Source organism: Melospiza georgiana, chromosome 17 (assembly GCF_028018845.1).
Source record: "Melospiza georgiana isolate bMelGeo1 chromosome 17, bMelGeo1.pri, whole genome shotgun sequence".
NCBI classification, from domain to species: Eukaryota; Metazoa; Chordata; class Aves; order Passeriformes; family Passerellidae; genus Melospiza; species Melospiza georgiana.
In genome coordinates this window covers 7,904,608-7,918,910 of record NC_080446.1, presented here as the reverse complement: position 1 = coordinate 7,918,910, position 14,303 = coordinate 7,904,608, and the positions used below count along the sequence as shown (strand labels likewise).

At 61.4% G+C, this 14,303-nt stretch overlaps 1 protein-coding gene across 11 annotated transcripts; it reads left to right on the top strand.

Annotated features, from left to right (window-relative positions):
• The first annotated feature begins 3,119 nt into the window (after nt 1–3,119).
• ZNF335 (zinc finger protein 335) lies at nt 3,120–12,714 on the top strand. 11 transcript variants are annotated; one of them, XM_058036450.1, is made up of 28 exons: nt 3,120–3,126; nt 3,468–3,699; nt 4,037–4,310; nt 4,701–4,778; nt 5,004–5,333; nt 5,477–5,608; nt 5,690–5,848; nt 5,953–6,214; nt 6,306–6,483; nt 6,564–6,676; nt 6,851–6,869; nt 7,063–7,179; nt 7,265–7,341; nt 7,420–7,580; nt 7,704–7,933; nt 8,008–8,116; nt 8,205–8,299; nt 8,424–8,707; nt 8,818–8,959; nt 9,031–9,420; nt 9,508–9,650; nt 9,977–10,110; nt 10,561–10,664; nt 10,789–10,866; nt 11,066–11,149; nt 11,315–11,380; nt 11,548–11,629; nt 11,974–12,714. In XM_058036450.1, the coding sequence occupies exons 2-28, from the start codon at nt 3,499–3,501 to the stop codon at nt 12,090–12,092; spliced, it is 4,161 nt and encodes a 1,386-aa protein (XP_057892433.1). In that variant the 5' UTR covers nt 3,120–3,126; nt 3,468–3,498; the 3' UTR covers nt 12,093–12,714. The 11 variants fall into 11 exon arrangements, with proteins under 11 accessions (XP_057892433.1, XP_057892444.1, XP_057892436.1 ...); XM_058036461.1 differs by lacking the exon at nt 3,120–3,126 and having other exon boundaries at nt 3,411–3,699; nt 4,178–4,310; XM_058036453.1 differs by lacking the exon at nt 3,120–3,126 and having other exon boundaries at nt 3,411–3,699; nt 10,564–10,664.
• Nucleotides 12,715–14,303: the final 1,589 nt, after the last annotated feature.

The window sequence follows — 14,303 nt, the reverse complement described above, 5'->3', positions numbered from 1 at the left end:
GGGGGGAGAAGCTGAGGCTCTGCCTTGGGCACCGTGCTCAGCACAACCATCTCCTATTTTGGGACAGTGACCGAGGCTGTGAGCTCATGGAAGAGCCATTGTGGGAGCTGAGCAAACTGTCCTGGGGAGGGGGCAGCCCGGCGTGGCCAGGGGCACCAGCAGGGACAGCCCCACTGAGGGTCACCCTGCCTCAGTGGCAGCTCGTCTGATGGGAGCTCCTTCCCAGCGCTGCATCCAGGCTGAAGAGCTGGGAAACCTCCCCAGGAGTGGGGCAGCCTGTCAGAGCAGCCCATCAAGCAGCCTGATAAAAGCAGCCTCATACTCCGCCCAAGCCTGAGCTTTGTCCTCCAGGCACAAGCGCTGCGTTGTCTCCTCAGCCCGATCCCAAAAGGCCTTTAACCTGCTGCTCCCCCCGCCAAGGTATTTGGACACACATCCAACACGTGTTGCAGCCATTTTTGGATTCTCTTTAAGCAGCTTGCTGAGATTTCTTTGTGTTTTCTTTGGCTCTGAAGTGATTTCAGGCTTGGAGGCACAACAGCAGAGAGTTATCAGCAAGGAGCTGTGCCTGCAGAACCCAGGACGGGAGCCGTGCTCTGCCTGCCCTGGAAATCCCCCGCTCACCCCGCTTGGGGGCACGCAGCATTTTTAAAAATAGCAGGTTACCCATCCCAGCAAACCTCTGCTTGGGACAATTCACCGAGACAGAGGACATGGGGCACCTCTGCAGGGGGACAGGGAAGCCTGGCACAACTTTCCATCAGCCGAGCCAGCAGCAGGAGGGTTTGTGTGAGCCCCTGCGGCCCTGGAGCTCAGGCTGCTCTGCCCTGCGGCCATCACCAGTTGGGAAAATGCTTCATTTGTCTCACACAGCAGCTGACTGAAGGCAGAAAGAGGAAACCTGCTGGTCTGACACAAATCCATCCAGCTTCCTCTACCTGGCAGGCAGCTTTTGCAGGGGTTCCTCTGACACCGCTGCCCCTCCCCAACAGGAACGCGGAGCGTCCCCCAGGAGGGGGCACAAGGGCAATCCTAACCCAGCCAGAGCCGGTCCCGGGCAGTGCTGGGCTCCGCCGGTGTGAGCTACAGAACCACGGAGAGGGGACATCGGGCACAGGAGCGCCTCCCTCCCACCCTCCCCAACTCCACTTCCCCCACTGAGCTACACAGGGCTGCTTTAAAAAGCAGTAGTGGGACAAAAAGAAAAAAAGCTCAAGCCCTCGGTGTTTCTGCGTTTGTGACATGACAGTGACGGCAGCAGCCGGGCGCATGTGGGGACTCAGCCCTGAGGCACTGGCAGAGCGCTGCGGCAGCAGAGCTCGCACAGCCAGCCCGGGGATGGCTCTCACCGCTGCTGTCTGCCCGTGATGGATGAGGGCATAAACCTTTCAAGGATGCATTTAATTAGCTTGAAAAAGAGCCGGAAGGTGCACACGCAGCAGCTGGCGGTGCGGCTCCTCTACTGCCTCTGCCGGACACACGGTGCCTCCGGGAATTGTCACCTGGGGCAGGACACGGGGGACGCGCAGAGCCCCGGGCTGTGGGGGCTGGATCCCGGCACCGCCTGCCTCGCCCCGAGCAGAGGCACAGAGGCACCACAGCCAAATGCTGCAGAGTACGGATCCAGCCCAGCACCCATCGGCTCGGATTTCTGGCAGGCTCCGTCCTGCTCACAGACTGTGCCAGATGAGACACTGTCTGTCCTCCTGCCGCTGGCACCGTGTCAGCACCGGCTCGGGACCGGCCGTCCTGGCCAGTGACATGATGGCACTGCCCACCCCGACCTGCACTGCGGGCTGGCTTGGTCTGAGTGGCCCCGGAACCGGCTGGGATGCTGAGCCCTGACCCCCCTCGGGCCGGGTGTTTCTTCCACAGGGACCCAGAGCCGGGGTCAGCCCACTCCGGCCCAGCCCCGACAGAGCACAGGCACAATAGAGCTGCCTTTCCTCCAGGAAAAAACTGGGATAGAGCCGTCCTTAATAGAGCACTGCGACATGAGAAAATATCAGTGGGAACAGGGAGCCACCTGAGGCTTTGCTAAAGCCATCACCATGGGGCACACGCCGAGCCCAGGCCATGCACAGCTGAGCTCAGCGGGAGGATCTGAGGGAGCAGGGACAGCTGCACGGTCTAAGCGCATCCCTGCAGGGAATGCTGGGCATCAGGGGGTGCCAGCGATGCCCCACTGCCGGCAGCGCTCCGGGAGCCGCCCCAGACTGTGCACCCCCAGCGCAGACAAATCGGGTGCCCGCCACCATCTGCTCTGGGGAAAACCATCCCGGAGGGCAGAACTCGGTGAGCCAGAGCCCATCGGAAGGCGGCTGCTGTTCAGATGCGGAGCTGCCGTCGAAAAAGGCAGGTCTGGCACCAAGAACAAACGGACAGTCGGTGCCGTTCCCCGCCAGAGACCGAGGGGGAAAGCGCCCAGCAGCCTGAGGCTGGGCCCGGGCTGACCGCGGCACGGCCTCGCAGGGAAGGGCGAGGCGGAGGTCCCGCGGCTCGGCCTGGATCACTCCGGGGATGGGCGGCCCCAGCCCACGAGGCACGCCGGGCTCAGCGCCCGCCGCGGGTTATGGAACGGGAGCTGGAGCGCCGGGGCTGCACGGCCCAGCCAAGGTAAGGACCTCGGCAGGGGGAACGCGCTCCCGGGTGGGGTCGGGTCGGGCCGGGCGGGAAACGGAGGGAGAGCAGAGAACGCGGTGCCCGCACCGAGCGCCCGCTCCCGGCCCGGTCCCTCCGCCGCTTCCGCCTTCCCATCACGTGACCAGCGCAACCCGGCGCGACGCCGACGCTCAGGGCCCGGGCGCCGCTTCCTGACGCCATGACGCACGGTGCCACCACCGCCGACCCTTCCGCGGGGAAAGTAGTCCCCGGCGGGGCGCCGAGGCCTCTCTCCTCCCGCGGGAGGCGGGCGGCCCCGGGAGGCAGCAGAGGCGGCGGCCGGGGAGCGGAGTGCATCCCCGCCGCGGCGTGCGCTGCAGGCGGGGCAGGGGCTGGCCGGCCGTAAGTAGTTCCGGCGTGGGGGGCCAGCGCCGCCATATCGCTGCGCGGCAAGAGGGCGGGGGGGCATGGCGGCCGCCGTGGTGCCGGCTCCGGCGGGGGCGCGGCGGAGCCGCGGCGCACCTGGTGAGGGCGCGGGTCGGTGGGCGGGCGGCGGCGGCGGGACCCCCTCGCCCCGGCGTGGCGGCGCCTCCCCCGCCCCGGCGGCACCGGGGCCGCCCCGCCGTGTGCGCGCGCGCGGAGGCGGCGGGGGGGACCCCGCGGCAAGATGGCGGCCAAACGCCGGGTGGGGCCGCGGGGCATGCCGGGACCGGGAGCGCCAGGTGGCGCCGGGACCCCCGTGAGGGAGCTCGGAGCGCCGGGAATGGGCCCGCGGCGGCTCCGGGGCCCGCCCAGCCCGGACCCCCGCGGGGCACGGGGACGGCGGGAACCGAACGGCGGCCCTGACGGCGGCGGCCCTCCCGTAGGTCGAGCGTAGCGGGCCCCGGCAGGGCGGGCATGGAGGAGAATGCGGTGGAGAGCAGCAGCGACGCGAGCTCGCAGGCGGCGCGGGAGGAGCCCACCGAGAGCGGGCTGGGCGTCGGGAGCTCGGTGGCCGTGTCGGCGGACAGCAGCGATGCGGCCGCGGGGCACGGGCTCCTCTCCCGGGCCGCTGACTCCTGCGTGGGGCAGAGCTCCGACAGCAGCGGGGTCTCCTTGGTAGGTGCCGCTGGGAAGCATGGGGTGGCAGGGAGGGCAGCCGCGGTTCTGGTTCCTGGGGGTTTCTGTAGACTTTGCTGACGGATTGAGCTTTGGCAGGCGCTGTTATACCTCTGGTCCAGCACCTGCTTGTCAGTCCGAGGAGCAGAACTCCCCTTGGTAGCAAGAGCAACCCTGCAGCTCCATGTTTTTGTCAGTACCAAAGGATTTGCTCTGATGCCTTTCCTGGAAATCTTGCAGTGATACTCCGGGTCATTTGCATAAGCTGGCAGCCCCAAGGGCTTGGGCTGGCAAAGGTCTCTCACCTGAGCTCTTCTGGACTCTTTTTATCTGCCAGGAAGAGGTCTCAGAGAGCAGTTCCAGCACAGATGCCATTCCAAGGATTTACCTGCCAGACTCATCCTCTATTGCCCAATCCACCTTGGTCTCCAGTGTGTCCACTGTGAGCCAGTCCATCATGGTGTCAGAGTCCCCACAGGTCCTGGTGCACTCCAGTGTCATCACCGATGGAGCCATAGTTGTGTCAGACTCCACTGCATCCACTTCCTCCGACCTGGGTTCTGCCATTGACAAAATCATCGAGTCCACAATCGGGCCTGACATCATCCAGAGTGAGTGTGTGCTCCCGTGTGGAGATGGCTGGGTGGGCTGGGGAGGGAGCCAGTACCCCAGACCTCAGGGGGTGGGGGAACTATGGACATGGAATTATTAAGGCTGGAAAAAAAAACCTCTAAGATCATTGAGTCCAACTGGTCAGCAGAATTTTCTCTTCTTGCTTTGCTGTAGTGACTCAAGGGTTTGGTGAGGAGCTCATGTTGATGGACAGCTTTCCTTCTGTCCAGCTGCTCCTTCAGCCCAGGGCAGGCTCCATCTCAGAGCCCAGAGCCAGACCCTCCTCCCACCTTCAGGCTTCTATCTGAGCTGGAAGAGCACCAGGGAGCCCCAGTGACTCTCCAGCCCCTGGATCTCACAGTCACCACTCTGCTCTCCTCTCCTGCCAGGCTGCATCGCCGTGACCAGCGCAGAGGATGGAAGGGCAGAGACCACGCAGTACCTCATTTTGCAAGGCCCTGATGATGGTGAGGGAGCTCCCTGGGCTGTCCATGGTGATCATCTGTGCCTCTGAGCCTTGTGCCACTGGAGCAGGGCCTGGAGTGGGTGTCCCAGCTGTATGAGCCACGGTGCTTGTACCACAGTCCTGCTGGGAGCCTGTTCCTGAGCTTGTGTTCAGCCCTATGCCCCCTGTGTGGGTGCAGCCTTGGATGCAGGTGAGGGTCTTGGCTGAGTGGGTTTTGATGTTTCAGGTGCCCCCATGGTGTCCCAGATGGCCACTTCTGCTCTAGCCAATAGCTTGGCAATAGAGGCTGTTGGTGATGGACCTACCTCCACGTGCCTTGACCAGCCCGGCCCTTCAGAGCCCTCCGGGCAGTTGGAAGTGCTGGAGCTGCCTGCACAGCCAAACCAAGCCCAGGAGGCAGATGGTGGGGAGGAGCTGGACCAGCCAGACTTGGAGGCCCTGGAAGAGATGATGGAAGTGGTGGTGGTGCAGCAGTTCAAGTGCAAGATGTGTCAGTACAAGAGTGTCTCTAAGAAAACACTGATTAACCACATGAAAGAGCGTCACTTCCAGCCAGGTGTGTTCCAAGGGCTCAGGGAAATCCATCTCGCTGCAGACAGGCTCTGCTCTCTCCTGGGAAGAAACAAGAGAGGAGCTGGAGCACAAGGGCCTGTTCTGGCACAGTCTGGTAAAGAAGTTTCACCCTGTTCTCTGTGGCAGTGGGTTCAGCTCTGGCTTTGAAGAAGGGACGACCACGAAAGGTGGGAGCTGTTCCAAAGACTGAGGATGAGGAGGCCGCAGAAGAAGAAGATGATGATATTATGGATGCTGGTGCTATTGATGATCCTGAAGGTAGGACTCGCCTTCCCCACATCTTACATAGCTTAGTCTTTTCCCATCATCTCTTCTGATGTTTGGGGCACTTGCCTGCAGAGGACAGTGACTACAACCCAGCTGAGGACGAGCCCCGGGGGCGACTGCCCAAGTATGGCTGCACTGTCGCCACCTCCAGCGAGGAGAGGCCGCGTCGGCGCCCAGGGAGGCCCCGCAAGCTGCTTCGTCTGGAGAATATGTCCCAGGACATGCCTGAAGGTGAGGGAGCTGGGAGGCAGCAGCCCTGTTCAGGGGTGAAGCAGGGAGTGGTGCTCCTGGAGCTGCAGTGAGATTGTGATGGAGCTGTGCTGTGTTCTGTGCAGCAGGAGGGGAGGTGGAGCCCTTGGTGACGTCCCAGAGCACACCAAGCCGGGAGCTGCAGAACTCGGAAGCAGCCAGTTCCTCCAGCCTGGAGAATGGGACCAGTGAGAGCCTGGCAGAGCCTGGTATCAGCCAGTCTGACTCTGAGAACAAGGACCCTTCCTCCAACACCGGTGCCGAGGATGCAGACATCATCCCCCGGCGGCGTGGGCGGCCCTCCCGCCGTTTCCTGGGCAAGAAATACCGCAAGTACATGGGGCGCAGGTGAGGGGTGTGCTGGGCCCTCTGGCCTGTGCCCAGGGCCGGTCCAGCCCGTTTGCCACTGCAGCTCTGAGCCCTGCTCCTGTTCCTGCAGGTACTACTACAAGTCCCCCAAGCCCCTGATGCGGCCCTACCTGTGTCGGATCTGCGGCTCGCGGTTCCTCACACACGATGACCTGCGCTTCCACGTCAACTCGCACGAGGCCAATGACCCGCAGCTCTTCAAGTGTCTTCAGTGCAGCTACCGCTCCCGGCGCTGGTCCTCCCTCAAGGTGAGCTTCATCTGCCCTGCCTCAAACCCAAAGGCTGCCTGGCAGCCCCAGGTCTCATGGCCCTGGTCTGCCTCTTACAGGAGCACATGTTCAACCATGTGGGCAGCAAGCCCTACAAGTGCGAGGAGTGCAATTACACCAGCGTGTACAAGAAGGATGTCATTCGGCACTCTACAGTGCACAGCAGGGACAGGTGAGGGCAGCACAGTCCTGGGGACTGAACAGCACTGACACTGTTCTTCCTGTCCTGGGAGGGTGGCCATGGCTGCCCCATCCCCTGACCCTTTCCAAAATGGAGAGTTTTGGTGTCTGGGTACAAGGAAGCTTGGGGTGTGGCTGACACAAGGGACTTTCCTTACTTTTTCAGGAAGAAGAGAGCTGATCCGGTGAGTTTGAATACTCTGTTGACACTGTTATGTGGGAAGAGGCACATCTGGGTCATCACAAAATCTCAGTGCCTTGTTGAGGGCATTGTTTCTGGATCTTCTGAGGAACGGCAACCCAGGTCCTCCAGTGGGGAGAGGGTAAAGAAACTGGTGACCTCATCTGGATGATACCATCTTTATGCTCTCCATCCAGCCACCAAAGCTGAACTCCTTCCCATGCCCTGTCTGCAACCGTGTCTACCCCATGCAGAAGAGGCTTACACAGCACATGAAGACACACAGTACAGAGAAACCACACATGTGTGACAAGGTGAATGGGGAGAACAGCCTGGGGAGGGGCTGGCAGTGGGTGAGGAAGGGCAGGGAGTGAGTGCTGCCTCACTTTGTTTCACCAGTGCGGGAAGTCCTTTAAGAAGCGTTACACCTTCAAGATGCACCTGCTGACGCACATCCAGGCCATTGCCAACCGCAGGTAGGAGCCCAGTGTGCCTGGGCAGAGCCTGTGTCCTGCTCCCCTCAGCAGGTGCCACAGGTAACTTTGTCCTGGCAGGTTCAAGTGTGAGTTCTGTGACTATGTCTGCGAGGACAAGAAGGTCCTGCTGAACCACCAGCTGTCACATATGAATGACAAGCCCTACAAGTGCAGTGTCTGCAAGTATTCTACTTTCCGGGAGGACTTCCTGGTCTCGCACATGGCAGTCAAGCACACAGGTGAGAGAACCTGTTTGACTGATGGCCTGCACCCCCAATCTCCCAGAGACAATCAGAGCCTGCCTGCTCTCCCTCCCATCCCCTGGGGCTTTCCTGCCTGACTCCCCCTCCCGGGCCCTGCAGGAGGGAAGCCATTTGCTTGTGAGTTCTGCCACTTCACCACCAAGCACAAGAAGAACCTGCGGCTGCACGTGCAGTGCCGCCACGCCGACTCCTTCGAGGAGTGGGCACAGAGGCACCCTGAGGAGCCGCCCTGCCGCCGCCGCCCCTTCTTCACCCTGCAGCAGATCGAGGAGCTGAAGCAGCAGCACAGCCAGGTGCAGGCACCGGCTGAGCCAGAGGCCAGCCCACCGGTGAGTGCCAGGCCTCGTCCCAGCAGCTCCTGGTGCTGGAGCCCACTGTGCTGTCAGCACTCTCTCTCACACAGGCACCTCTCGGCCCCATCACTTGCCACACGGTCCAGGCTGTTGCGGGTGCAGAGCCCTCTGTTCTCTCACAAGGTTCCCTGGAAGGGGCCACCATCATCTATGAACAAGGCAAGTGAGCACTTGGGAAGGGGGTGGGATGGGATGAGGAAGGAAGTGGGTGAGCTCCTGCCTAACCCTTCCTATCTGATCCCCCCAGATGTGGCTGGATCAGCAGAGCTGGCCACACAGACGGCCCTGGATCTCTTGCTGAACATGAGCACCCAGAGGGAGCTGGCCACCAGCTCGCTGCAGGTGGGCAGAGTCAAGGGGAGCCAGGCCTGCTGGGGGCTGGCACAAGAAGGCTTCCCAGCCCTGTTCTGCTGCAGGGGTGTCTGGCAGAGCCTTGCCCATTTGGCTGAGCTGCTGTTTTGTACAGGTGGCAGTGGTGAAGCCAGATGATCCAGGAGAAACACCAGGCTCCTGTGAGCTGCAGGCACAGGAGGAGGAGGAGGCAAAGGTGGACTCTAAGGAGCAGCAGCAAAAGTTGGTGATGCTACACATGGCAGAGCCTGGGCAGACACTTGTGCAGGAGGCTTATGGGGAAGCAAGCCTGAGTGGCTCAGAGCTGCAGCAGATCACCATCCCCTTCAGTGGAGCAGCAGAGTACAGCATCATTGCACCCATCAGCGAGGAGATCCAGGCTCCTGCCACACTGTACAGGTCAGCTGTACGGGAGGAGTGGGGAGGGGGAGGCACTTCTGGCCTCCAGTTGGGAGGCTTTTAGTGGTGAGGAGGAGGAGGCAGACCATCCCTGACCTGGTGCTCTCCAGCAGTGAGGAGGAGAGTCCTGTGGAGACCTCCCACACAGTTGTGGTGAGCGGAGCTGTGATGACAGAGGAGGCACTGAAGGACCACAGCAATCACTACATCATGTCATCCAGTGTCCCAGGGAGCCAGTTCCAGGCCATGGAGGTAAGGATCTGAGCCTTCTCCCCATCCCATGCAGCAGTGGCAGCAGGTGTGACTGGTGTTTTCTCTCACAGCCCCTCAGTGGGGACGCTGCCTTCTCCTCGCCTGCGGAGGGCCAGGAGGCAGAGCCCGCCGGCATCAAGTGGCCCGTGGTGCAGTGTGTCACCAGCCTGGCCCAGAATGACTCGTCTTTGTCCCCAGCCTCCGAGGGGCACGAAGTGTCATCCCCAAAGATCAAGTGGCCTGCAATCCAAGGCGTGGCCAAGAAGCTCACATGCAAGGTTTCCACAGCCAAGAAGCTCTCATGCAAGATTTCCACGGCCAAAAAGTTTTCATGCAAGATTTGCACAGCCATGTTCACAGGGAGAGCGGAGATGGAGAGTCACAAGAGAGCCCACATTGGGCCCAGCACTTTCAAGTGTCCCGACTGTCCCTTCACTGCCACACTCTGGCCAGAGGTCCGGGTAAGTTTCCTGATGCAGAGCAGCCCTGGGAACAAGGGGTTTGGAGAAACAGGGGTTTCTGACCCAGCACTTGTCCTTCTGCCCCAGAGCCACATGGTTCAGCATGCCAACCTCCGGCCACACAAGTGCCCCCACTGCAGCTTTGCCTCCAAGAACAAGAAGGACCTGCGCAGGCACATGCTGACCCACACCAATGAGAAGCCCTTCGCCTGCCAGGTCTGTGGGCAGAGGTGAGTGCTGGAGCTGGGCTGATCCTGCTTTGAGGGATCCCATAGAGCTCTACAAGGCTCAAGAGGAGATAAACTCTTGGCAGAGCTGTCTGCCCCAAACCTTCCCCAGCATCAGCCCATTGGGAATGGTTTCTGCTGCAGATGGACCCAACTTTGTCTCCAAGGAACCTCTGGATAGGAGGGTTCAGTCCCTGAGCACTGATGGGAACATGCTGGGAGAGGGGACAGCCGTGTTGTAGCATGTGCTTATGGGCCCCATGTCCTGCTGAGAGCACAGGATCCTGTGCTGCCTGTGGCACGCTCCGCCTCACCCTGCCTCTCCATAGGTTCAACCGTAATGGACACCTCAAGTTCCACACACAGCGTTTGCACAGCTCAGAGGGCAAAAGGCCAGGGCCAGCTGCTGCCCAGCAGACCATCATCCTGAACAGCAACGAGGACACCCTGGCCACCCTACACAGTAAGACATGTCCCTGGGACTAGGGCTGACCTGTGCGTGTCCTACATCTGGAGCCCCATGCAGGATTCACCCAGCTTGTGGGTCAGGTGGGGCTGAAGGGCTAGGAGGACCCTCCTGCAGTTGGAATTGCTTATGGAGACAGAGACCAAGGGGCTGGGCCAAGCAACTGTGCAGAATGAGGGGGGCCTGTGTTCCCTCCAGACAGGTCCTGGTAGATCAGTACATATGGGGGCAGCTCACACTGGAAGCAGAGTTGAGCTTCTGATATGGAGGGTGTGTTCTGCCCCTGGTTGTTTAACTCTGACCTTGTGTGAGCACAGCCCAAAGAGTGCCTCTGCCTTGTGCTTTTCACTGGGGCAGGTGTCAGGCATTGGCCACAGGGGAGCGAGGCCATTGGTAGCCCTGGCAGTGTCCCCAGCAGTGTCCCCACTGCCTCTCTCTGTGTTGCAGCAGCTCTGCAGGCTGGCCAGGCCGTGCTGGCTCCCGAGCGGCTGCAGCAGGCCCTGGGGCAGGAGCACATCCTTGTTGCACAGGAGCAGAGCGTCACCAGCCAGGTGAGTTGGGTCCCTTGGCCTCAGCTCATGTCCTGTGTGGCTGCTCCACACAGTGGGGGTCTCCTGGGGGGCTGTGGTCAGATCCAGCCCCCCTGCCCACACTGGGAATTTGCTGACACTGCAGGAGGAGGCAGCCTACATCCAGGAGATCACAACTGCTGACGGACAGACAGTACAACACTTAGTGACTGCTGACAACCAGGTGAGGGGACATGGTCCAAGATGGGAGACTTATCTAGTGGGAAGAGCTGGCAGCAGTGAGGGAGAGCAGGGCTCCACAGGGAGAGCTGAAGGCACTGGGGTGGTAGAAAGAGGCACAGGAGACAGACCAGATCCAGCTGTTGTGATGGGGGGTGGGGAGTGGTGATGTTTTTTCTGGGTCTGAATTCCCATGTTTGCAGGTTCAGTACATTATTGCCCAGGAAGGTGTCCCACACTTGCTTCCCCAAGAGTATGTTGTTGTTCCAGAGGGACATCACATCCAGGTGAGCTTCAGACAGTGTGCTCCCATCACATGGTGGGTGGGGCTCATGGGGTGTCATGTGTGAGGCTGGGCCCCCTCCTGCTCCCTCTTGCTTACTCTGGGTCACAGCATTGTTGGGGGCCTGGACACCCACACACCCTCCGACAGCCTCACTGTTTGTCCCCAGGTACAGGATGGTCAGATCACCCACATCCAGTATGAGCAGGGTGGCCAGTTCCTCCCGGAGTCACAGGTAAGGAGCCAGGCGTGGTGGCAGGAGCCGGAGAGTCTGAGCCTGCAGTTGGACAGGGATATGTGAAATAGAGCGAGCTCATGGGCTGATGCCTGAGTGCAGCAGCCATGGCTGGAGCAGCTCCAGGAGGAACCCTCCCCTCAGGCATTCCCTGTTTTCCCCTGTAGATCCAGTACATGCCTGTGTCACCGGAGCAGCAGCTCGTCACCCAGGCACAGCTGGAAGCAGCAGCACACTCGGCTGTCTCAGGTATTTGCACAGCCCTGTGCCAGAAGGTCTGTCCTCCCAGGTTTGGGAGTGCCTGTCCTGTTGTTGGGGTTAGCAGCAAGTTGTGCAGCAGTCCTTGGTGGGAGGGCTGGGAAGATCAGGCTCGATCACTGTTTTGCTGCCAGCCATGGTGTCCAAGGGCAGATATTTGCAGGTCCCTTCCTGTCAGGGTTAAGCAGAGCTGGGCTCCCTGCTGGAGCCCCACATGGGCAGGGTGGCCTTTTGTCCCTTCCCAGGGACAGGTGAGGAACATGGACGGGAGCCCTGAGGGGGGAGCGGCTCCCCTGCCCTCGGTGGGAGGCAGCACTGACCCCTGTCCCCTGCAGCAGTGGCGGATGCGGCCATGGCCCAGGCCCAGGGCGTGTTCACGGCCGAGGCAGCGGCGGAGCAGATGCAGCAGCTGCAGCCGGCCATCCACTACGATGTCATCACGCTGTCGGACTAGCGGCGCTCCGTGCACCCTGCACTGGCACAGCCACCCCAGCCAGCAGTTGCCTTATTGTGCCGGGGCTGCGAGGGACGCACCTGAGCCGTGGTGGCACAGACACAGCCAGGGACACGCTGCCACTCGGCCCTGTGCCGTGGGGGTCCTGCACCTCCCCCCAGAGACTGCTCAGCAGCCACAGGAGCAGCCCTTGTGTGGACAGTCACTTCGCCTGTTGCACTGGATGGTCTGAAACCCCTTTTCCTGAACGGTCTGCATGGGCAGCCGTGGATCAGCATCTGCCCAGCGCATGGGGGTCCTAGATAAGCCATAGGGCTGGGCTCAGCTGTGTGGTGCAGTGTCAGAGATGAGGTGTGTGCAGCCACAGCCACTGCTCCCCGCAGCCATGGGGCCAGTGGTCCTAGTGTGCCAGCAGCCAGCCCTCCTGTGGTATCTCCAGCCTGCGGGCAGGCAGCAGCAGGGCTCTGGACTGGAGGGAACCCAAGGAGAAGGAGGCAGAAGATGCTTTATTTTTCTTCTGAAGAGGAATGGACTCTTGTGTTAATCCACTGGTGGTTGTTGGAGGGTTCAGCTGTGACATTCTCAAGCTTTGACTATGCTTATGAATAAAAAGGGATGGAGAGCCGTGTGTGTGCCTGCTTGGGGGGGTCCAGGGGACAGGGATGCGACAACCCCGCCTCAGCATGGCCCTGGAGCTGAGTCCCCCGGGGCCAGGAGCCCAGCGCCGTGCTGGGCCGCTGCTGCTGGCAGACGCCCCGGGCTATCAGCTGCCTCCCGCCCGAGTGACCTTGACTCCTGAGCAGCGAGCCAGGCAGCTGGGACAGCGGTGGGCTGGGGGCTGGAGTCATGAAATTAATCGAGTGGTAAACAGCCTAAATCCCGTGTAACTCTGTCCCGAGCCACACACCACCCTCCTGAGCGGCTTGTCTGGGCCTATTTACATGTGATTATAACAGCTAATCGCAGAGATTTAGTTCTCTGCTCCTGCATTAAACTGATTATCCACGGAGGGAAAAAAGGCCGGGAACCACCCTGGCCCGGTGAGAGCCTCTGTGAAGCCTGAGCCCCTCGGGGTGGGGTGATCTTTGCTGGGCTCTCCCTGCCCTCATGCAGGGTCGGGTGGTGGCACCGGGGCCGCAAAACTGCCGCAGCATGGCTGCCTCCACTGCTTCTTCCTTGGGACCATCCAGAACCCTCGGCTGATTTACCTGCCTCGGGTTGGACCCCCAGGGCAGTGAGCAGTGGGTGACCCCACACCTGCCCGAGGTGGCTGCGGCTGATGGGGCTGTCCCAGCTGTGGCTCTGTCCCGCTGCCCTCACACCAGCCTCGCTGTGCGCGGTTTGTGGCTGTGCCTGCAGGGCTGTGCCTCGCCCGGCTCCAGCTGTGTCCGCCTGCTGTGCCGGAGGCCGTGGCCCTCCCTCTCCAGCTGTGCTGAGCAGGGTCAGGGTGCTGCCGCAATCTGCAGGCGCTTTCCTAGATTACAGCCCCATTATCTAATCAAGCAGATCCACGGTGCTGATTAGGGCTGGACGAGTCCCGTGGGGACAAGGTTATGGGGCCACTGCAGGGCCATGGCCAGGGCTGGTCCCAGCCAGCAGCACCAGTGTCCTGGCTGGCTTGAGGCTTCCACACCTGTGGCTGCCCAGAGCACACCGTCAGCCCACTGTGGGATGGATGGGACCTGAGCTCTGGCTGCTGTATGCTGGGAGCTCCAGCGCTGCTCAGGCTCTGGCTTTGGGGTAGTGCAGGGGCATGGGACCTCTGGGTGCCGGCACCTCACCCTGGGACCTTGTGCTGTCACCAGGGCCTGCAGGGATGCAGGGATGTGGCCGGGCTCATTAGCACCGGTGACCTTCGCCTTCCTGTCCTGGCCAGCGCTAAGCGGGTTTGTTACATATTTAATATCCTGAGAGCGTTATTAGTCGGTATTTAATGACGGATACAACCTGTGGGATAATCCCAGCCTTAGTGGGGAGGCGTGGTGGCAGGAGCAGGTGGCTCAGGGGGTCGTGGGCTTTCGGGGCCCCTCACACAGCTGCCCACCACTGCCCTGCCCACCACTGCCCTGCTGTGCCAACCACAGGAACCCCCCAGTGCCTTGCAGGGGTCCCCAGTGTCCATGGGGCGGGCTGTGGGACCCTTCTCCTTTGTCACTGCTGCTGGGAATCCAGTGGCAGGCATGGCAGTGCTGGGGCTTGGGTGAGGACCTG